The sequence below is a fragment of the Neopelma chrysocephalum genome, unplaced genomic scaffold, assembly GCF_003984885.1.
Source record: "Neopelma chrysocephalum unplaced genomic scaffold, ASM398488v2 Primary Assembly neopelma1_96845, whole genome shotgun sequence".
Taxonomy (NCBI): domain Eukaryota; kingdom Metazoa; phylum Chordata; class Aves; order Passeriformes; family Pipridae; genus Neopelma; species Neopelma chrysocephalum.
The window spans coordinates 482,708-499,412 of NW_020925488.1; the positions used below are offsets into that span (position 1 = coordinate 482,708).

At 58.0% G+C, this 16,705-nt stretch overlaps 3 protein-coding genes across 4 annotated transcripts; all 3 read right to left on the reverse strand.

Annotated features, from left to right (window-relative positions):
* Window positions 1-1,362: 1,362 nt before the first annotated feature.
* Window positions 1,363-3,312, reverse strand: ENHO (energy homeostasis associated). The gene is made up of 2 exons (XM_027670457.1): window positions 3,165-3,312; window positions 1,363-2,606 (listed from the first exon to the last, which is right to left on the reverse strand). Exon 2 carries the CDS (start codon window positions 2,286-2,288, stop codon window positions 2,103-2,105), a length of 186 nt encoding a protein of 61 aa, XP_027526258.1. The 5' UTR covers window positions 2,289-2,606; window positions 3,165-3,312; the 3' UTR covers window positions 1,363-2,102.
* A 2,930-nt stretch (window positions 3,313-6,242) lies between these two features.
* On the reverse strand, window positions 6,243-8,522 carry RPP25L (ribonuclease P/MRP subunit p25 like). Of its 2 annotated transcripts, none has more exons than XM_027670452.1 (2): window positions 8,455-8,522; window positions 6,243-7,550 (listed from the first exon to the last, which is right to left on the reverse strand). In XM_027670452.1, the coding sequence occupies exon 2, from the start codon at window positions 7,539-7,541 to the stop codon at window positions 6,993-6,995; it is 549 nt and encodes a 182-aa protein (XP_027526253.1). In that variant the 5' UTR covers window positions 7,542-7,550; window positions 8,455-8,522; the 3' UTR covers window positions 6,243-6,992. The 2 variants fall into 2 exon arrangements, with proteins under 2 accessions (XP_027526253.1, XP_027526254.1); XM_027670453.1 differs by lacking the exon at window positions 8,455-8,522 and adding an exon at window positions 8,296-8,433.
* A 752-nt stretch (window positions 8,523-9,274) lies between these two features.
* On the reverse strand, window positions 9,275-13,838 carry DCTN3 (dynactin subunit 3). The gene is made up of 7 exons (XM_027670447.1): window positions 13,704-13,838; window positions 13,490-13,574; window positions 12,482-12,568; window positions 11,490-11,573; window positions 10,920-10,978; window positions 10,123-10,182; window positions 9,275-9,651 (listed from the first exon to the last, which is right to left on the reverse strand). Exons 1-7 carry the CDS (start codon window positions 13,800-13,802, stop codon window positions 9,562-9,564), a joined length of 564 nt encoding a protein of 187 aa, XP_027526248.1. The 5' UTR covers window positions 13,803-13,838; the 3' UTR covers window positions 9,275-9,561.
* Window positions 13,839-16,705: the final 2,867 nt, after the last annotated feature.

Sequence of the window (16,705 nt, forward strand, 5' to 3'; positions counted from 1 at the left end):
GAGAGCAGGTGAGGGCTGGTCCCAGCAGCCCCAGGAAAGCCTCAGGACTGCAGCTTCATGGCAGGCAGTCGCGTCGTGAGCGGCGGCCTGAGGGACTGAGCGCTGAGCTGCAGCCCCACAGGCATTTGTGTGGTCCTCTGGATTTTGGGGCGGCAGCCGAAGCTGGAGAGTGGCTGGAAACCTGGCCCATGACTGCGGGAGAGAGACGTGCCATCCCTCCAGAGAGCACATCACAGCAGCTGCCGCTCACCAGCTGCGGGAGGGTCACGGCTCCCCCCTCCCCGGGGGCATCAGCCCAGCTGGTGCCTGTGGGAATGGCTGGGCGCCGGGGTTTGCAGAGCCTTCCCACGGCTCCGGCGCTGCGCAGCAGAGGATTAGCTGCTGCGTGGCTGCGGTGGCGGCAGGAGCCGCGGTGGCCTCGGCGCATGCTGATGAGCGGTGAGCGTCGGGCTGTCACCGCTGGATCCTTGTGCACTGCTCCCGGGGACTGGGGACCAGAGGCGCTCGTCCCACCACACAGGTGTGGTGGCACGTGTCCTCCATCCACTTAGCTGGCCCGTGTCCCCCACAGGCATCCCTGTAATGTAAGGCCACAGCTTAGAAACTCACGGTGCCTCTGGCGCAGAGGCTGGGGAGTGCTCCCTGCTGACACTCACTTGTCTCCAGACCAGGCAGACATGCTGCGGGCATGAAACACCAGGTCAGGTTGCTCACCCAGCATTTAAAAGCCACAGATGAATGAGGACACGAGCCCTTCCTTATCACCATCACCCAGCAAACCACCCACAGTCCTCCAGTCACATCGGCCACCAGCCCCGGGGCTCCTCAGCCCTGCGGGATGGCAGGACACACCACCTCCCCCAAATTTTTCAGGCGCTGGGTAGAGCTCAGAGACACCACCTGGGTCCTACAATCGGTTTATTAGTCTAGTAAAAACAAGGCTGCAAAGGGATGTGTTCACTACACCTGACATGGGGAGGAACCCCAGGCTCTGCCAGGCCTGGCCAAGCCTGCGCAGGGACCCTGGCCAGTGTCCCTCCCATCCCACCCCTCTGTCCCCTTATTGCAGTGACTGTGCCAGCAGTGACCATGGCTATTGCTCGGCTCTAGGATAGGCAAGGCAGAACCCTCCAAAACCCACGGCACCTGCTGGCAGGGCAGGGGATGCAGCAGCCAGGCTTGAGGACAAGCCAGACTACCAGCATCCCTCCCCACAGAGCCACTGTGATCCCCAGGGAACAGTCGGGGTCAAAGAACCTTCAGTGCTGTTTGTCTGGGCACTCTCATCTCCCCATGTCTCCCACCTCCCCAGGAAAAAGCCACCCCAGGCTGCTGTCAGTGGGGATGGGAATGCCAGCGAGCTGGCAGTAGGCAGGAGGGAAGGCAGGGACAAACCCACGGTGAGGAAGAGGGCTGTTTGCCTAGCAGCATTAGTGCTAATGCTGGAGGGGATTGACAGACAGAATGGGGAGGATTGGGCAGACCATGCAGACCCTCTTGTGCCTCATCAAACTGGCTGCTTGGGCAGATGTGTGCCAAATGCCATCCTGAGGCTGGGGACCCATGGCACCCCAGGGTCATCCCCAAACATCTGGACTGGTAACACCCTGCTCTGCCGGCAGGGCCAGGGCTGCTTGGGTCCCCCTGGGCACACCCCACCATTGAACAGCCAGCCTGCTTGGGAAAAAGTGCCTGTACCAGCCCTGCTGCCTCCTCTCTCCGAGCCTCCACCCAGCCTTGCTCAGGTCTGCGCTGTGGTGGCCACTATCCTGGGCCCACAGGCTCTTCCCAAGCACAGGGTGCACATGAGGGCAGGGCTCCTGCTGTGCTTTCTGGCCGCTGGGACAGGCATGATTGTCCCTGTAGCACATCCCCATCTGTTGTCTCTCTATCCCCATGATCACTGCAGGCACTCGCAGGAACTTCACACACTAAGACTGCCAAGGCAAAGGACTGTGCCCCCTGTCACGGCCCCTGTGAGCAGCTGAGTGTCCCCTCTGCTTTCATCATGCCTAGTCTGGCACCCCAGTCCTAGCACAAGCATCCAGGCTGGGGCAACTCCTTTGGGACAGCCGGGTACCCAGCTCCCCAAATCAGGCAGATCAGGGCTGCAGCAGGTACTTCTCTTCATTCCTTGACTCATCCACATCAGAAGCTGGGCTCTTCTTGGGACATGAAGGGGTCCTGCAAGCTTTGCAGAGGATGAGGAAGAGGATGAGGATGAGCAACGCAATGACACAGTTAAAAGAAATTGCCACGATCGCCCCAGTGGAGAGAGCAGCCCCCATGGCCACTGTCCCACAGGAGTAAACAGGGCCCACAGCTTGGTCTCACACTTGGGATGCCAGTGCAGTGACTGTGCGTGCAGCCTCCACCTGCCGGCATTGGCAGGGGACAGAGGGGACAGCGGTGGTGCTGGCGGTGGGGTGGGACCAGGCAGGACGGGACCAGGCAGGCAGCAGGACAGCGTCCTCCCCGTCAGTTTGGCAGCTCACAGCTGAGTCCCCGGCTGCTCCGCACAGCTGGGAAGGATCGATGAGAGCCTTCTCTCGGCTCCTCCTTCCTCCGGCAGGGCAGTGGGGACACAGGGATCCCTCTTCTCCTTCCTGGAAGAGAGAAAGTCACCATCACCACGGGTATGAGTGGACAGGCTGTGTGAACCCCTCAGGGTGGGCTCTAGGGGTATCAGGGGGCAGCGACCCCAGAGCCCAAGGGGCTCCGCTGGAGTATGGAGGCTGCAGCAGCTTCCAGGTCAGCTGCTGTTTGGAGGACCTTTCCAGCACCGCATGCCCTGGCCGTCCTCTCCATCCCCTGCGAGGGCCACCAAACTGGAGGTGTCCCCAGTGGGAGACCCATCGGCACCTCCCCGCGCTGCACTGGGTGACTCCGGGCAGCCCTGGCCGCGCTCCTATCCCCTCTCCACCCTCCACCTGCTTTTCCTGCCGCCGGGACCCCGCTGCGAGGTTCCGCACCCAGAACGGGGCCAGCGGCCGGGCGGCAGCAGGTGGGGGCCCCCCTTGTGCTTCTCACCGGGTCAGGGAGAGCCCCGGCTCCGGGTATCCCCGGTGCCTCTGATCCCCCGCCCGCCGCGGAGCCCCCGGCACGGGGCAGCAACAGGTGCCACCAACTCCGCCCTCCCGCCGCGGGGTCTCGGCGTTACCTACCTGCCTCCGCTGCGCCCCGGGAACCGCCGGGACCCCGGTGCCGGCGGGAGGCGCTGCCGGGGCCGTGTCCCGGCGCGGAGCGGGGTCCCGGCGTGGTGTGCGGTGTGTGCGGTGTGCGCGGTGTGCGCGGTGCTCGGTTCCGGTGCGGTCCCGCCGGGCCGCCCGTGGGTGCCGCAGCCCCGCGCGCCGCCCGCGTCCTCCCGCCGGCACCGAGGGGCGAGGCCCGTCCCCGCCCCGCCCTCGCCCCGCCATTGGTGCCCGCCCGCCGCCCGCCGCTCGCTATTGGCCGAGCTCCCGGCCTGGGACACGCCCCCTCGCGCGGCGCCCACGTGAGCGGCGCCGGGACAGCGGCGGGCAGCGCGCGCTCTGCCGGCACGGACATGGACACGGACCCGGACCGTGCGGACCCTGGTACTGCCGGCACCGCCCCAGATACTGCCGGTGCTGACCCCGGTACTGCTCCTGGTACTGCCCCAGATACTGCCAGTGCTTACCCCGATACTGCACCGCTACTGCTCCTGGTACTGACCCCGGTACTGCCCCAGATACTGCCGGTACTGCCCCGGTACCGCCCCAGATACTGCCGGTGCTGACCCCGGTACTGCTCCTGGTACTGCCCCGGTACCGCCCCAGATAGTGCCGGTGCTGACCCCGGTACTGCTGCTGGTACTGACCCGGTACCGCCCCAGATACTGCCGGTGCTGACCCCGGTACTGCTCTGGTACTGCCCCAGATACTGCCAGTGCTTACCCCGATACTGCACCGCTACTGCTCCTGGTACTGACCCGGTACTGCCCCAGATACTGCCGGTGCTGACCCCGGTACTGCCCCGGTACTGCCCCAGATACTGCCGGTATTGACCCCGATATTGACACCGGTAATGACTCGGTACTGACCCAATACTGCCTGTACTGACCGCGGTACTAACTCGGTACTGACCCCGATATCGACCCCGGTACTGCCCTGGTAACTGCTCGGACTGACCCCGGTACTGCCCATTACTGCCGGTAGTGCCCCGCTACCCGCACTGAGCCGGTACCGACCCCGGTATTGCCACGGGTACTGCCGGTGCTGCCGGTACTGCCCTGGTGCCTCCGCTGGCTCTGCTGCCCTCCCGCTGCCGCTGGTGCAGCCCTGCCTGTATCTCCCTGCCTGCCCTGCCCTGCGCACATGTGTGCACACACACACAAACACATGTCCACGGACACACACGTGCACCACGGCCCGGCATGCCGGGGTGGAGGACGCTGAGCACGGACTTGCCAAGCTGGGCTGAGGTCCCTGCCGGGTCACAAGGGCTACAGGCAGGGGTGGGCACAGGCACCCATCACAGCCCACGGAGAGGAAGGAACAGGACATTTAGGGACGTTCAGTACCTCGGAATCTGGGCAGTATCAGCCTCACCTGCACAGCCGGGTTCTCCCCGTCCTGTTAGTGGGGGAACTGAGGAATGGGGCAACCCAACTCTGGGCATGCCACACCCCTAAACTGCCAGCTTCCATATGGGCACCAGAGCCAGACACCCTGGTGTGGGGCGTCACCCCAAAGGGGGGGAACACTTAGTGAAGGACACAGGGGGGGAGGTGGCTGGGGGGACATAGGGCACTGGAGGTGGTTCCTGGAGACCCCCAGGGATCAGATTTCGGCACCTGCAGTTGCTCTGAAAAGCCAAGCCCAGGCCCCACGAGCAGCTGGTGACACAGACACATGATGGTGACACAGGAATCCACAGCAGCCTCTCGGGGAGCAGGGGCCTGTCCGGCCAGGCAGCTCCACACGGTGTGCCGCACCAGGGAAAAGAGGCAGCTGGATGAAGGATGGGTGAAGGGCAGACCTTTAAGAGAACTGGGACCCATCCTGGCTGACCTGGCACTCACAAGTGTGAAGGCTGGGAAATGCTCGATCCTGACAGGAGAGCCACCAAGTCAGCGGAGGATAACTTTCCAATGGTGAAAACAAAAATAACAATCATTTTGCAGCTTTGATGAGAAGGCGTTAAACGTGCTACCACCACGAGGGAGGCTCACACAGGCTGCCTGAGGACCTGGCTCTCAGGCTCTCCACTGAGCGGGTGTTTTGAGTAAACAAACACAGGCACATTGCCTGTTGAAATGTCAGAACCAATCTGATCACACACTGGAGCATCTTCCTTGGCATTTATGGCTAATCTGCTAATTAGTCAAGAAAAGCAGTCTCCTCCTTAGATGTAAGGGAGCAGCAGCTGTGAAGAGCACCAGGTAAACCAGATTAACTCTGCCCCATCCCCAGGCTTCACCTGATCTGGAACAGCAGACAGGTCAACAGTTTCCCTGCCTACCTCCCTGTCCAGGGACAATGGTGGGGCAGGAAGCAGTGAGATCACCAGAGGTGGAGGATGAGGCACATAAACCCAGTACTGTCCTGGCCATGCCGGGTGCTCAGCCTGTGACAAAGCTCATGTTGACACAAGGCCAGCGGGGTTGCACGAGCCTGCCGTGAAGGCATTGCGTTGCACAAGCAAGCTACTACATCTCTCCTGACCCCTGATTTAGGTGAAATCTCTTCTTTAAACACTTGTGTTTGTTACCCATTGTCTGACAATGCAAAACGTTGGGTCCACCTGGAGCTCATGACACAGGCAGGACAGGCAGTGCTTGGGACACGCTGTGAGCAGGGGCTGTTCCAGTGAAAGCTCAGCCTGTCACAGGGAACAGCACTTCCATCCTGCCCAGAGTTACTTACCAGAGCTGCTCCAGAAGGGAAACTATTGCCTAAGAAAAGGTGATCCATCCTTTGCCTCACTCAGCAGAGTTTGGAATAAGTCTTTTTGAGACTGCAGTTCTGGCCAGGTTAAAAGAGCAAAAAAAGTATTAGCAAAAAGTTTCCCAGAAAAAAACCACAACGCTGACCTTTTTTGGATATTAAAGGAGGTTAATATTTGCATATTAAGCTACTCCCCTCAGATCAGGGTCCATTTGCAGTCAGGAGAGGAACAAACTCGAAGCAGCTGGAGAGCTGGAAGAGCAGCTGCAGCCACAGCCCCGCCACCAATGCTCACAGGGTGACCTCCAGTGGGACAAGGTAGACATGACAAATTTCCAAGTTGCATGAAGAGAAACTTTATTTTGAACCCAACTTTGTGCATTATGAAGGAGCATAAGAGGAAAGAACAGTATCCTTTGGAGGTTCCCATGACTACCACCCCAGGGCAGTGGCACAGCCACAGGATTTCAGGCTGGTTATGGCACGAGTGCTGCCACTCTGGCAGAGAAGAGCGACTACTGGCTCCACAGAGCTGAAGTGGGACTGGAAGGGAGCTCCGTGCACACAATGGCAGATGGACCTGTACCCTCACAGTCCTACATTCAACCCCCCAACAGACTCAGCAGACAGACTCTGAAGCACACAAGTGGCCAACCCAGCCCTGCATCCCACTGTCTGTCCACTCACAGCCCTGGGGATGCCAAGGGAATTCCATGTCAGGTCTGCCCTTTGTGTCTGCCACACAGGCAGGTAGGTGTCTGTCCCACAGCCTGGGCTGCTGCACCCTCTGGCAGCAAAAATCTGGCCAGGTGAGCAGCCCCTCTGCTGGGGCTCACTGACAGGACACCAACAGTCCTTGCTCACGCAGAGGTGACTCCCATCTTCCCCAACCCACTGTGAAGCACGGCCTGGCAGCCTTTGGCAAGGGAACTCTTCAAAACACAGTTTCAGACAGCCACAATCACAGGCAGTTACGGGAGTCCTGCCCTCCCCTGACGTGTGTCAGCAGCAGCTCTGCAGCCCCAGCAGCGGCTGGTTCCTGCAGCCACCCCGGACCACGCGGCGCCGGTGCCTCGAGGCTCCCGCTCAGGGCTCCCCCAGCGCTGCCCCTGCGGAGCGTGGGTGCTTCCCTGTGCTCCCAACGCCCCGGCCCCCACCCTGCTTCCTCTTCATCTGGCCCTGGGACTCTGCTTTGAGTGTCTCAGTCCAGAAGGCATCAAAGGATCCTGGAGCCTGGTATCCCGGCTCCTGAGGGTCCAGGGGGTCTTTGCTGAGCAGGACACATATTGCAGGAATGTTCCTCTTCACTGTCAAGGCATCGAGGCCTGCCTCAGGCACGATAGGTTCCCACATCTCCTCGATTTGCCTGAAGAGCACCTTGGTGATCTGGTGCAGCTCCTTGAGCCGTCGTTTCATAATTTCCACACAGGTGATGGTCTTGCTGACAGCCTTGCCTGAGCCAGTGAAGAGAATCTGCCTCACAGACTCCTGCTCCATCTTGCTCATGGCATAGCCCATCAGATTCCTGATTTTGCTCCCGTCCTTCACCTTCATCTCAATGATATCAGCGGGCAGGTCAGTGAAAGGAAGAGGACAAGGTTTCTCCACGATTTTGGTCTTCTTATAGTTCTCCATTCTGCACTGCTGAAAGGGAAAACAGATCCATGAACACAAACTCCCACTGTAACTGCTGCACAAAGAAATTCTCACCACAATTAGCTACGACCTCTCCTCTGAAGGGCACTCTCAGCTGTCAGAGATGGGGATCCTGGAGAGCCATATCCAAAAGACTAGCCCAGTGCTTATAAGGATGTACCTCCAACATGAACACACACAGGGCAGCCTGAGCCCCAGCAGGCAGGTGATGAAAGGAACAGGCTGTTGGCCTGAACAGGACAAGTAACAAACACAGGCTGCATCTCAGGAGAAGACAGAACAAACGAGTGAGCTGTGATTCCTGGGAACAGAAGCCAGGGGGATGCTTCCACAGCTGCACCCCGTGGGAACAGACCAACTGCAGCACCTCATGTGTGCCTAAGACACGTGTGGGGCTCTGGCAGTGCAGGTGAGGGTAAAACACTGCGTGTCGCAGGAGAGAGAGCAAGCCAGGGGCTGCAGGAACAAACAGAAGTTTCCTCGAAGGAAACTGAAAGACAGAAAGGTGCAGTCTCACACTACCCTCTCTGCCAAGGCGGGTCCCATCCTGACCCAGGTCTCCCTGCCCTGTGCAGGGCACTCCGCCCCCCACCACCACGCACACCGCTCAAGGCATTCAAGCACACAGCACTTTGTTACCGGTGGGCTCCTGAGCCCCGTTCCACCCACACCTGCAGGGACACGGCAGCCCAAGGCCCGCGCTCCGGACCACGGGAGCACACGAGGCCCTCCCCCCCGGCACGGCCGCATGGGGGCCCGGGAGGCCGGGATGCCGCGCTGGGATGCGGGGATGTCCCTGCGGGATGCGGGGATGAACCCCGCGGGACGGAGGATGTCCGTGCGGGACGGAGGATGTCCCTGTGGGACAGGGGATGTCGCTGACCCCGCTCACCTGCGGCCGCCTCAGCACACCCCTCACCTCAAGATGGCGGCCGGCGGCGGGCGCGCGCAGGCGCGGGGCGCGTGGGCGGGGCTCATAGTAAAGATCACGTGAGCAGTGGGCGGGGCGATGTGTGGCCCCGCCCACAGTCCGGGATGTGGAGCGGCTCCCGGAGCGGCTTTCCCGGGAGTGCTCCAGCTTTTGTCCTGGGCAGCTCCGGCTCTCCCGGGTACCGCGCGAAGTCGGTGTCCCCATGTGCGCCCATGCAGTCCCGCCGTGGTGTGCCCATGAGTGAGCTCGCTGACCAGGGAGAGTACAGGGGCAGGAAGGCTCCTCCTGACTTCCCCGCGGGGATCCTGCCCCATTCCTGCAGGACTCCCAGGTCACACGCAGCTGGGCAGTGTCTCTCTAAGCTGAAGGGAACTCGGAGACTCCGGGTGGTGGCCAGACCAGGCAAGGCACAGCTCGTGCCCCTCACTGAAACAGGGAAGAGCCAGCACAGGTTCTGGCTTGCAGCAGCCACTTGGGAAAGCAGGGGCAGGGTAAAGGCAAAAGCTGCTGCCTCCTCTCAGCACAGGGATGAGAGAATGGCCTGGGGGAGAAGCTCCATGAGGCCAGATGGCCCTGGGCACAGGGAGCTCACAGGAGGAGCTCCTGTTTTTGTGCCACAGTCTATAGAAGGCTATGGGAATGAAAGAGATTTACCTGCCCTTGGCCCAAAGCGGGCTCCTGCAGCCACCTCCTGCAGACTGCGAGGAGATCACTGCCTGGGAAAGCCCCCCAGTCTGTGCCAGGAGCAGTCTTTACACCCAAGGAGAGAGAGACAACCCAGTCAGCGTTCCAGGACTTTACTATGGACCACAGTAAGAGGGGCAAGGGATTTTTAAATATGTTACAAACCAAGACACATTTCAGGGGAGTGCAAGATTTGCAACAGTGGCAGATTAAGGAGCAGTGCGGCTTCAATTCTGGGCTGACACAGCTCAGAGCACAGCCAGGTGTCCCTGGGAGCCCATGGTGCCACTCCAGCATGCTCAGGCCAAGCGGGAAGGTGCCGGGGCAAGTGGGATGCAGGCTGTGCCATGGGGCCCTGGGCTCTCCACATTCCCAGCTCTGCTGTCACTCAGCCACAGGTTTCGCTTGCTTGGCCGCTTCCAGCCGTGTCAGTATTTCATTCCACTGCAGTAACTGCTTGGAGAGAAGCAGGGTCTAGACATTACTCTTAAGGAAAGAAATGTAGAAATCACAAGGAAGAAGCTAAGGGCACAGCACTCTGACAGAACCACTACAATCCTGAATCCCTGGGAAAGGCCCAGGGCTGCTGAAAGCCTACATGGATCCACACCATCCAGGTGTTGTAGGCACAGCATCAAACAGCCCCAGGCGTCCAGGACGCACTTCTAAACACCCTGTACCACTGCAATGCAAGGGCTGTCTACAGCAAAGAGAAGAGCTTCCGAACCCACTTGTGGTTTTGGGATGTGCCTCGGCACTGGGATCCTACGCAGCCAGGATTAGGGGCTGACTGACTCAGGCAGGTCACAGGGACAGAGATGCCAACACATCAGGAAGGGCACTGGTCGTTAAACCCAGGGCTGGGAACCCAACAGTACCTGACAGGGGAGGGAGCTCTGGGACAGGGTCAGCTCAGCTGTGCCAGGCCTGAGGCTCAAAGGATACCATTTTGTTGTAGCTCTCCAGGAGTGTCTTGACACTGTCAGTGAGATCATGACGCTTCTCCTGCAAAGAGGGGGGGCCACAGTGAGAAACAGATAAGCTGAAGGACATCTGTCCTTCCCAGATCCTGAAAGCATGGGGGAGAAACTCATCCAAGGCCAGAACTGAGATTAGAGCTCAGACACCAGCTGTGGCTGCTCACTTCAGCTGGAAAGGTTTCCACAGTCAAGAGGAAAGTCACAAACACCCCTGCTGATGAAGCACCAAAGGCCCTGGGCTTGCACCACTGTTGCCTCGCCTTAGCATCCAGGCTTTGCCCGCCCCAGAGTGGAAACTCAGAGCACTAGGGGCCATTAGGCCCAGGCTACTCACTGCCAGCTCCAGGAGTGCTCACACAGGGAAGGAAAGGGTGAATTAACAGGGTGACAGTAACAACAGCCTTCCAGAGACTAGAACACTGGAAGAGTGCAATGCTTTACCTCACTGTCCTAGTGAAAGGGGGGAATGACAGGTGGTTAAACCTACTAGGTGTCACTCAAAGCTCTGTTTTGAGCAGGGTTTTGGTAGGCAAATTTCCAGTGGTTTTCCAGCTTGGACTCCATTGCCAGAAATCATGGATCCTTTCCCCCCTTGGAGTACTTGAAATTCTTTAAGATTGTAGTATATGCATATTCTGGGATTGAAAAAACCTGCTACAAATGACCGATTCAAGCAATTGCAAATACAGGGGTGTCAGTCCAGACTCCGGCAAGACGTTCCTCCTCCCTTCTAGTCATGACTGATAGGAATATTTACAGTACCTGCTGCTGTATGTGGATCTGTGAGAGTCGCTGCAGTTTGGCTGCGTGGTCAGGAACCGCTGAAAGTAGAGAAGAAATCAGTTTTGTTTTTGCTTTGACAGCACACAGGAAGAGTTCCCAAAACAAAGAGCACTCCTCCTCCACGAGCACAGCACAGCAGAGCTCACTGAATGCCAGTGCCACACACCACAGACATAGCTTTTATAGGATTAAAAAAACCTACCAACTACCCTGTACATTAAACACCAAGTTTATCTGCTCACTGCTCCTGGATGGCACAAGCTCAGGGGTGCCCACAGCGAGGGCTACTCAAGAACTACACCAGAGTAAAGCACTCGGATAAACATTATGGAAAGCACTTGAAAAGGCACCTGTACCTCTGCCAGGTTAGAGCAGCATGAGGGAGGAGCACACACATCACCAAGTTTGTACCTAGTTCACTCTCACATGACCATGTGCTGTCCTCTTCTCCAGTCTCAGGCTCAAAAAAAAAAACACCCCAGAAAACAGGACAGGCCACAGCTTGGAGGGTGGCATTTTCAGCTCAAACATGCAGAAGAACATGCATACCTTGGATACTGGCACTGTCCAAAATGGGCTGGAGGTTCTTCACCTGCTCCAGAAGGGCTGCACGTTCAGGAATAGCCTGTTCCTCTGGGTGGGGGGGGACAAGAAGCAACACCAGTAAACACAAGGTGCTGTTTTGGCTTTTCACAAATAGCTCTAAGTTTTTCGACTGATCTATCTTAACAGAAAGGGGCTTGTTCAAGATTTTATTTAAGATGTCTGTGCTGCTTATCCCTGGGTCTTGATTCACTCCAATTTCAGGCAGGAGAACCTCCACTGAATTGTAGTGATAGGACCGGGGTAAAGGATCAAATCGAAAGAGGGGAATGTTACATTAGGTATTAGGAAGAAATTCTTTACTGTGAGGGTGGTGAGACACTGGCACAGGTTGCTCAGGAAGGTTGCGGATGCCCCATTCCTGGAAGTGTTCAAGGCCAGGCTGGACAAGGCCTTGAGTAACGTAGTCTAGTGGGGAGGTGTCCCTGCCCCTGGCAGGGAGTTGGAACAAGATGAACTTTAACATCCATTCCAAACCCTTAACATTCTATAATTGCACAATCCTATGAAGTCCCATTCACAGACCAAAGTATCACAGGCTGAATCAAATTCCTTGGGACAGAAGAGCACAAGGCTTGGTGGTGTTTAAAACACATCAAAACACCTTCTGTTTTTGTCATTGCCTAGAGAGTACTGGAAGTGGGGTGAGGAAAACCTTTCTAGCTCCAGTTTTTCTGATCAGCCTTTGATTAATTTGGGGTCAAACTGAACAATCAGTACTAAAGAGATCAGAGCTGATAAAACTGCAGTGCTGATGTGCACAAGGGAGCACTGAGGGTGGAGAACACCCTTGTGCAAAGCATGTCTCTGATACTTCCAGAGAGTGCAGGCCACAACTTCACAACTGAAGGAAAGAAATCTACCCTGACCCATCTCAGGTAAAGGACACTTTTTGCAGTGCTACAAAACCCTTTGTTTCCCCTCCTTTTATGCGATACCTGCCAAGATGAACTGCAACTTCATGGCATCTGGAACAGCCATCCTGTCAATGTACTGAGGGTCAAGGTACTTGATTACATCTTCAACTGGAGTGTTTGGAGACAAGAAGTAGGGGAGATGTTATTGCATACACAAGTGCAACTTTTCCCTGTGCCACATGTCAGGTTACTTTGTAAACACTGCTTAGGGGCTTTTTTTTTCTTTTCCAATTAATTAATTGCTACTTGGAAATATGTGACTTTAGAGCACTGTGAGCAAGAACTGACAAATGGCTTAAGCCCAGAAACCCCTTTGTTAGGGACACCTGCAACACTTGCTTTTTGTTTCGATAACAATATCAAAGGTGAGCGAAATCTGCTTCCTTCCACCCTCGGAACAAAACCAGCCCACAGCCCTCGATCCTGGTCCTTAAAATCATCAACAAATACATGCTTTAGACTTTTACACTGGACAGCCTTGGACCACAAAGACCCTCCTGCTCCTTCTGTGACACCAAAACCTGGTCAAGAGGTAGCTCTGCAGGACAAGGCACCCCCTCAGTTTGGAGGCAGCTCCCCAGGTCTGTCCACCAGTGTCCGCGTGTGATCCTGACTGCTCCCACCACACACACAGGGGAATGCTGCTCCAGCGAGGCTGACAAATCCAAGCACGCAGGAATTAATTTTCGGAGCTGCGAGAGCCCTCAGGGGCTGCATTCCAGGCGGAGCAAATCCCGGCACTGACACAGGCCGACGGACATCGAGAGAATGACAGACAGGTTGCGGCGGCCCTCTTCCCAACCCCGACAGCTGAGCCGGAGAACCGCGGGCAGAGAGATCTCCCGCAGTAACTTATTTCTCTGCCGAACACGCGAAATAAGGGCCCAAACATCGGCGGGGATCAAACGCGGTAGGGGGGGGAGGGAAAGGCGTTTTTTTGTTCGGAGCAGCGAAACGCCACACGGGGGTTTTCGAGCTCCCTCCCCCCGCCTACTCCTCCCAGCTCCCCCTCCCCGGGATCCCGCTCACGTTTCTTGAACAGGATCTTGATCCTCTCCCTCTTGCCGGCGATGTTGCTCAGCGCCACCTGCACCTTCACCAGCTCGTCCGCCACCTGCAGAGGCACAGAAAGAAGCGACGGGCCTGTCAAGCCCCGCCGGGCCGCGGCACCCCAAGGCTCCGCCGGGCCGCGCCGGGCCGGGCCGGGCCGCCCCCGCCGGTGTCCGCAGCTCCTCCTCGGCACCTTTCTCGGCCCGCAGCCCCCGCCGCCGAGCCCGACGCGCCGCTCCAGCTCCTCCAGCCGCCACCGCAGCCGCTGCAGCTCCATCGCGCCCGCCGCCATCTTCGCGCCGGGCGGAAGCGGCCGCACCTCCCTTCCGGCCGTTGCCATGGCGGCGCGTTGCCAAGGACCGCGGTTGCCATGGAGACGGGAGGCGCGGGATGCGGGCGGGGGCGAGGAGCCCCTCTCGGAGGATGCGGGGCGGTCGATGGCGATTTGCACTGCAGAGGGAAGGCGTGCGCCCCTCCCGCCGCCCCGGCGGGCAGTCGGTCGATGGCGGCTTCATTGTGGTGCCGTCCTCCAGGAAAGAGGCGCTGGGATGTATTAAAAGGAATTGATATAGCGATCCATGTGGATGCAGGAGCCTTTGAAATCCGGGAGGCTGCCGCGGGCTTTCCCCCAGGCCCCAGCCTGCCCGCGTTCACCTTTCTCCTATCGACTGCCGCAGGTAATGCTTGGGAGGAAGAGAAGCACTAAGGAGTGCTGCAGTCAACCCCAGCCCCACTGCTGCCTTCAGCTGGCACTCTCTGCTACATGGATCTCTCAGAGGCATGAAATGAATTCATGCTAGCAGCAGCCACCACAGAGAAAAGTCCAGGAAGTTTCCAAACTGCAGAGGGAAATGTATCATGGAAAACACCGGGAGAAGTGTGGCCAGCAGGTTGAGGGAGGTGATGCTGCCTCTCTACTTGGCCTTAGTGAAGATACAGCTGGAGTGCTGTGTACAACTCTGGGCTCTTCAGAACAAGAAAGACAAGGAGATACTGGAGATGGTCCCGTGGAGGCCACAAAGATGGGGATGGGTCTGGAGCATCTCTCTTATGAGCAGAGACTGAGGGAGCTGGGCCTGATTAGTCTGGAGAAGACTGAGGGGGGATCTCATCAATGCATATAAATATCTTAAAGGCAGGTGCCAGGAGGATGGTGCCAGACCCTTTTCAGTGGTTCCCAGTGACAGGATGAAGAGCAATGGCTGTAAATTAAACCACAAGAAATTCCACTTCAACATGAGGAAGAACTTCTTCACGTTGAGGGTGACAGAGCACTAGAACAGGCTGCCCAGGGTGGTTGTGGAGTCTCCCTGTCTGGAGACATTCCAATCCCACCTGGACACATTCCTGTGTCACCCGCTTCAGGTGACCTTGCCTTGGCAGGGAGGTTGGACTGGATGATCTCCAGAAGTCCCTTCCAACCCTAATGATTCTGTGAGTTTTCAAAGCGCTTTTTGATAACATCCCCTGCACCCCAGGGCTCAGACAGCCACTGCCCTGTCATGCCCAGAATGAACATGGGGCTGGGTGTTGCACCACTATACCCTAGGCACCAGGGGACATCAAGCCAAGGTTCCAGGCCACTCTTTTAGCTCCAAACCATATGGTAATGAAGAGTAATTTGTTAACATGGCTAGTAATATGGGTTGGGTGGCTTTGGGGACCCTCCCACTCCCCTTTGCTGAAAGCTAAACCCACTGTGCCCTGAAAAATCTTTGTCCTTCTAGATGTGTTCCTGCTGAGAGTTGTACAGGCCTGCCAGGCTGCAGGAGGGACCTGTGGGGTGGCCCAGTGCCCCAGCAGCCCCTGTGCTCCCCAAATAACCCTGCAGGAGCTGTGCAGAGCATTCTGGCAGCAGGAGAAAGCTGAGGCTTCATGTGCTCTGCCTTTTTTCCTAAGGATCGATAGCTGAGATCTTCAGAGGGGAAGAGCTGAGCTTTGTTCCACAAAGGCGACAAATAGAAATGGCTTCATTAGCAGAAGTGCCCGGGGGCTGCAGGGGGCCTGGGGGCTGTGCACACAACGCTGCTCTGTGCTTAGATGGTACCACCTCTATCCTGGCCTGTGCATGATGGGCAATGCCTCAAAACCACAAATGCTTGTATTGGGGTGTCACAGATCACCTACTTCCCCGAGGTAAGAAATGTGGGCAGTCCTGGGACTCAAGCACTGGGGGGCTTTGGGACTGTCCTCATGCACCCTTTAGAGTCCCATCCAGTTTGCAAGCCTTGGAATGGAGCTAAAGCTGCAGCACTGGCTGCCCACAGCCCAGCACAGCGCACAGGGAGTCTGCCCCCTGCCCCTTTGGCCTGAGAGGAAGCCTGTCCCCATCCCTGGAGCCTGCAGTGGCACACGAATACCCCCAGCAGCTGCCCCCAGCGAGATGCTGAAGCTGGATCCAGCGCGCCTTCTGCAAGGCTGGATTGTCCCCTCATCCTCCGTCTCCTCCCTCCTGCTCAATTACAGGCCCTGCAGGACATGGGGAAGTGGGCATCAATCACGGCTGGTTACTCAGGTGACAGCAGCTGTGTCCCCAAGCCTCCCAGGGAGCATGGAAACACACATCACCCCCCGAGCCTGGTAATGAGTGGGGATGTGGGCCCGCGTGTGCCCTTCTGGCTCCCTGGGGCTCTGGTGCTCGATGAGCTGTGGTCAGCACTTCACAGCAGTGACAAGGGACACAAGACCCTAATTAAGGCTGCATCAATCCCACTCTGGCTCCGCTTGGCAAGCTCACAAACACATACACCCTGCACACACATTCACAGACCTGCCCCGGGACACAGATTGTAGAGCCGGACCCTCGGCAGACCGAGGGTCCTCCGCAGGGGTACTGTGTCACCCGCGTGTTCCCAAAGCGTCCCTAGCGTGACACCCTTATCCTCCATGTCCCCGCCGCGTCCCCACATTCCCCTGCCCCCGAGGACAGGTCTGGGGCGGGCAGCGCTGTTGCAGCACTCTGGACAGCGACCGCGTTACACGGGTGGGATCGGGGGTCCGGATTGAGGCTGTCCTCGGGGGGCCGTGGATGTCTCTGGGAGCTGGGGGTGTCCACTTGGGCTGAAAGTACGGGCTGGGGCTGTCCCCAGGGAACTGGGGGTGTCCCCGAGGGGCTGGGGCTGTCTCCGAGGGACTGTGAGTGTCCCCTTTGGCTGGGTTGGGGCTGTCCTTGAGTAACTGTGGTAGTAGTTGGGG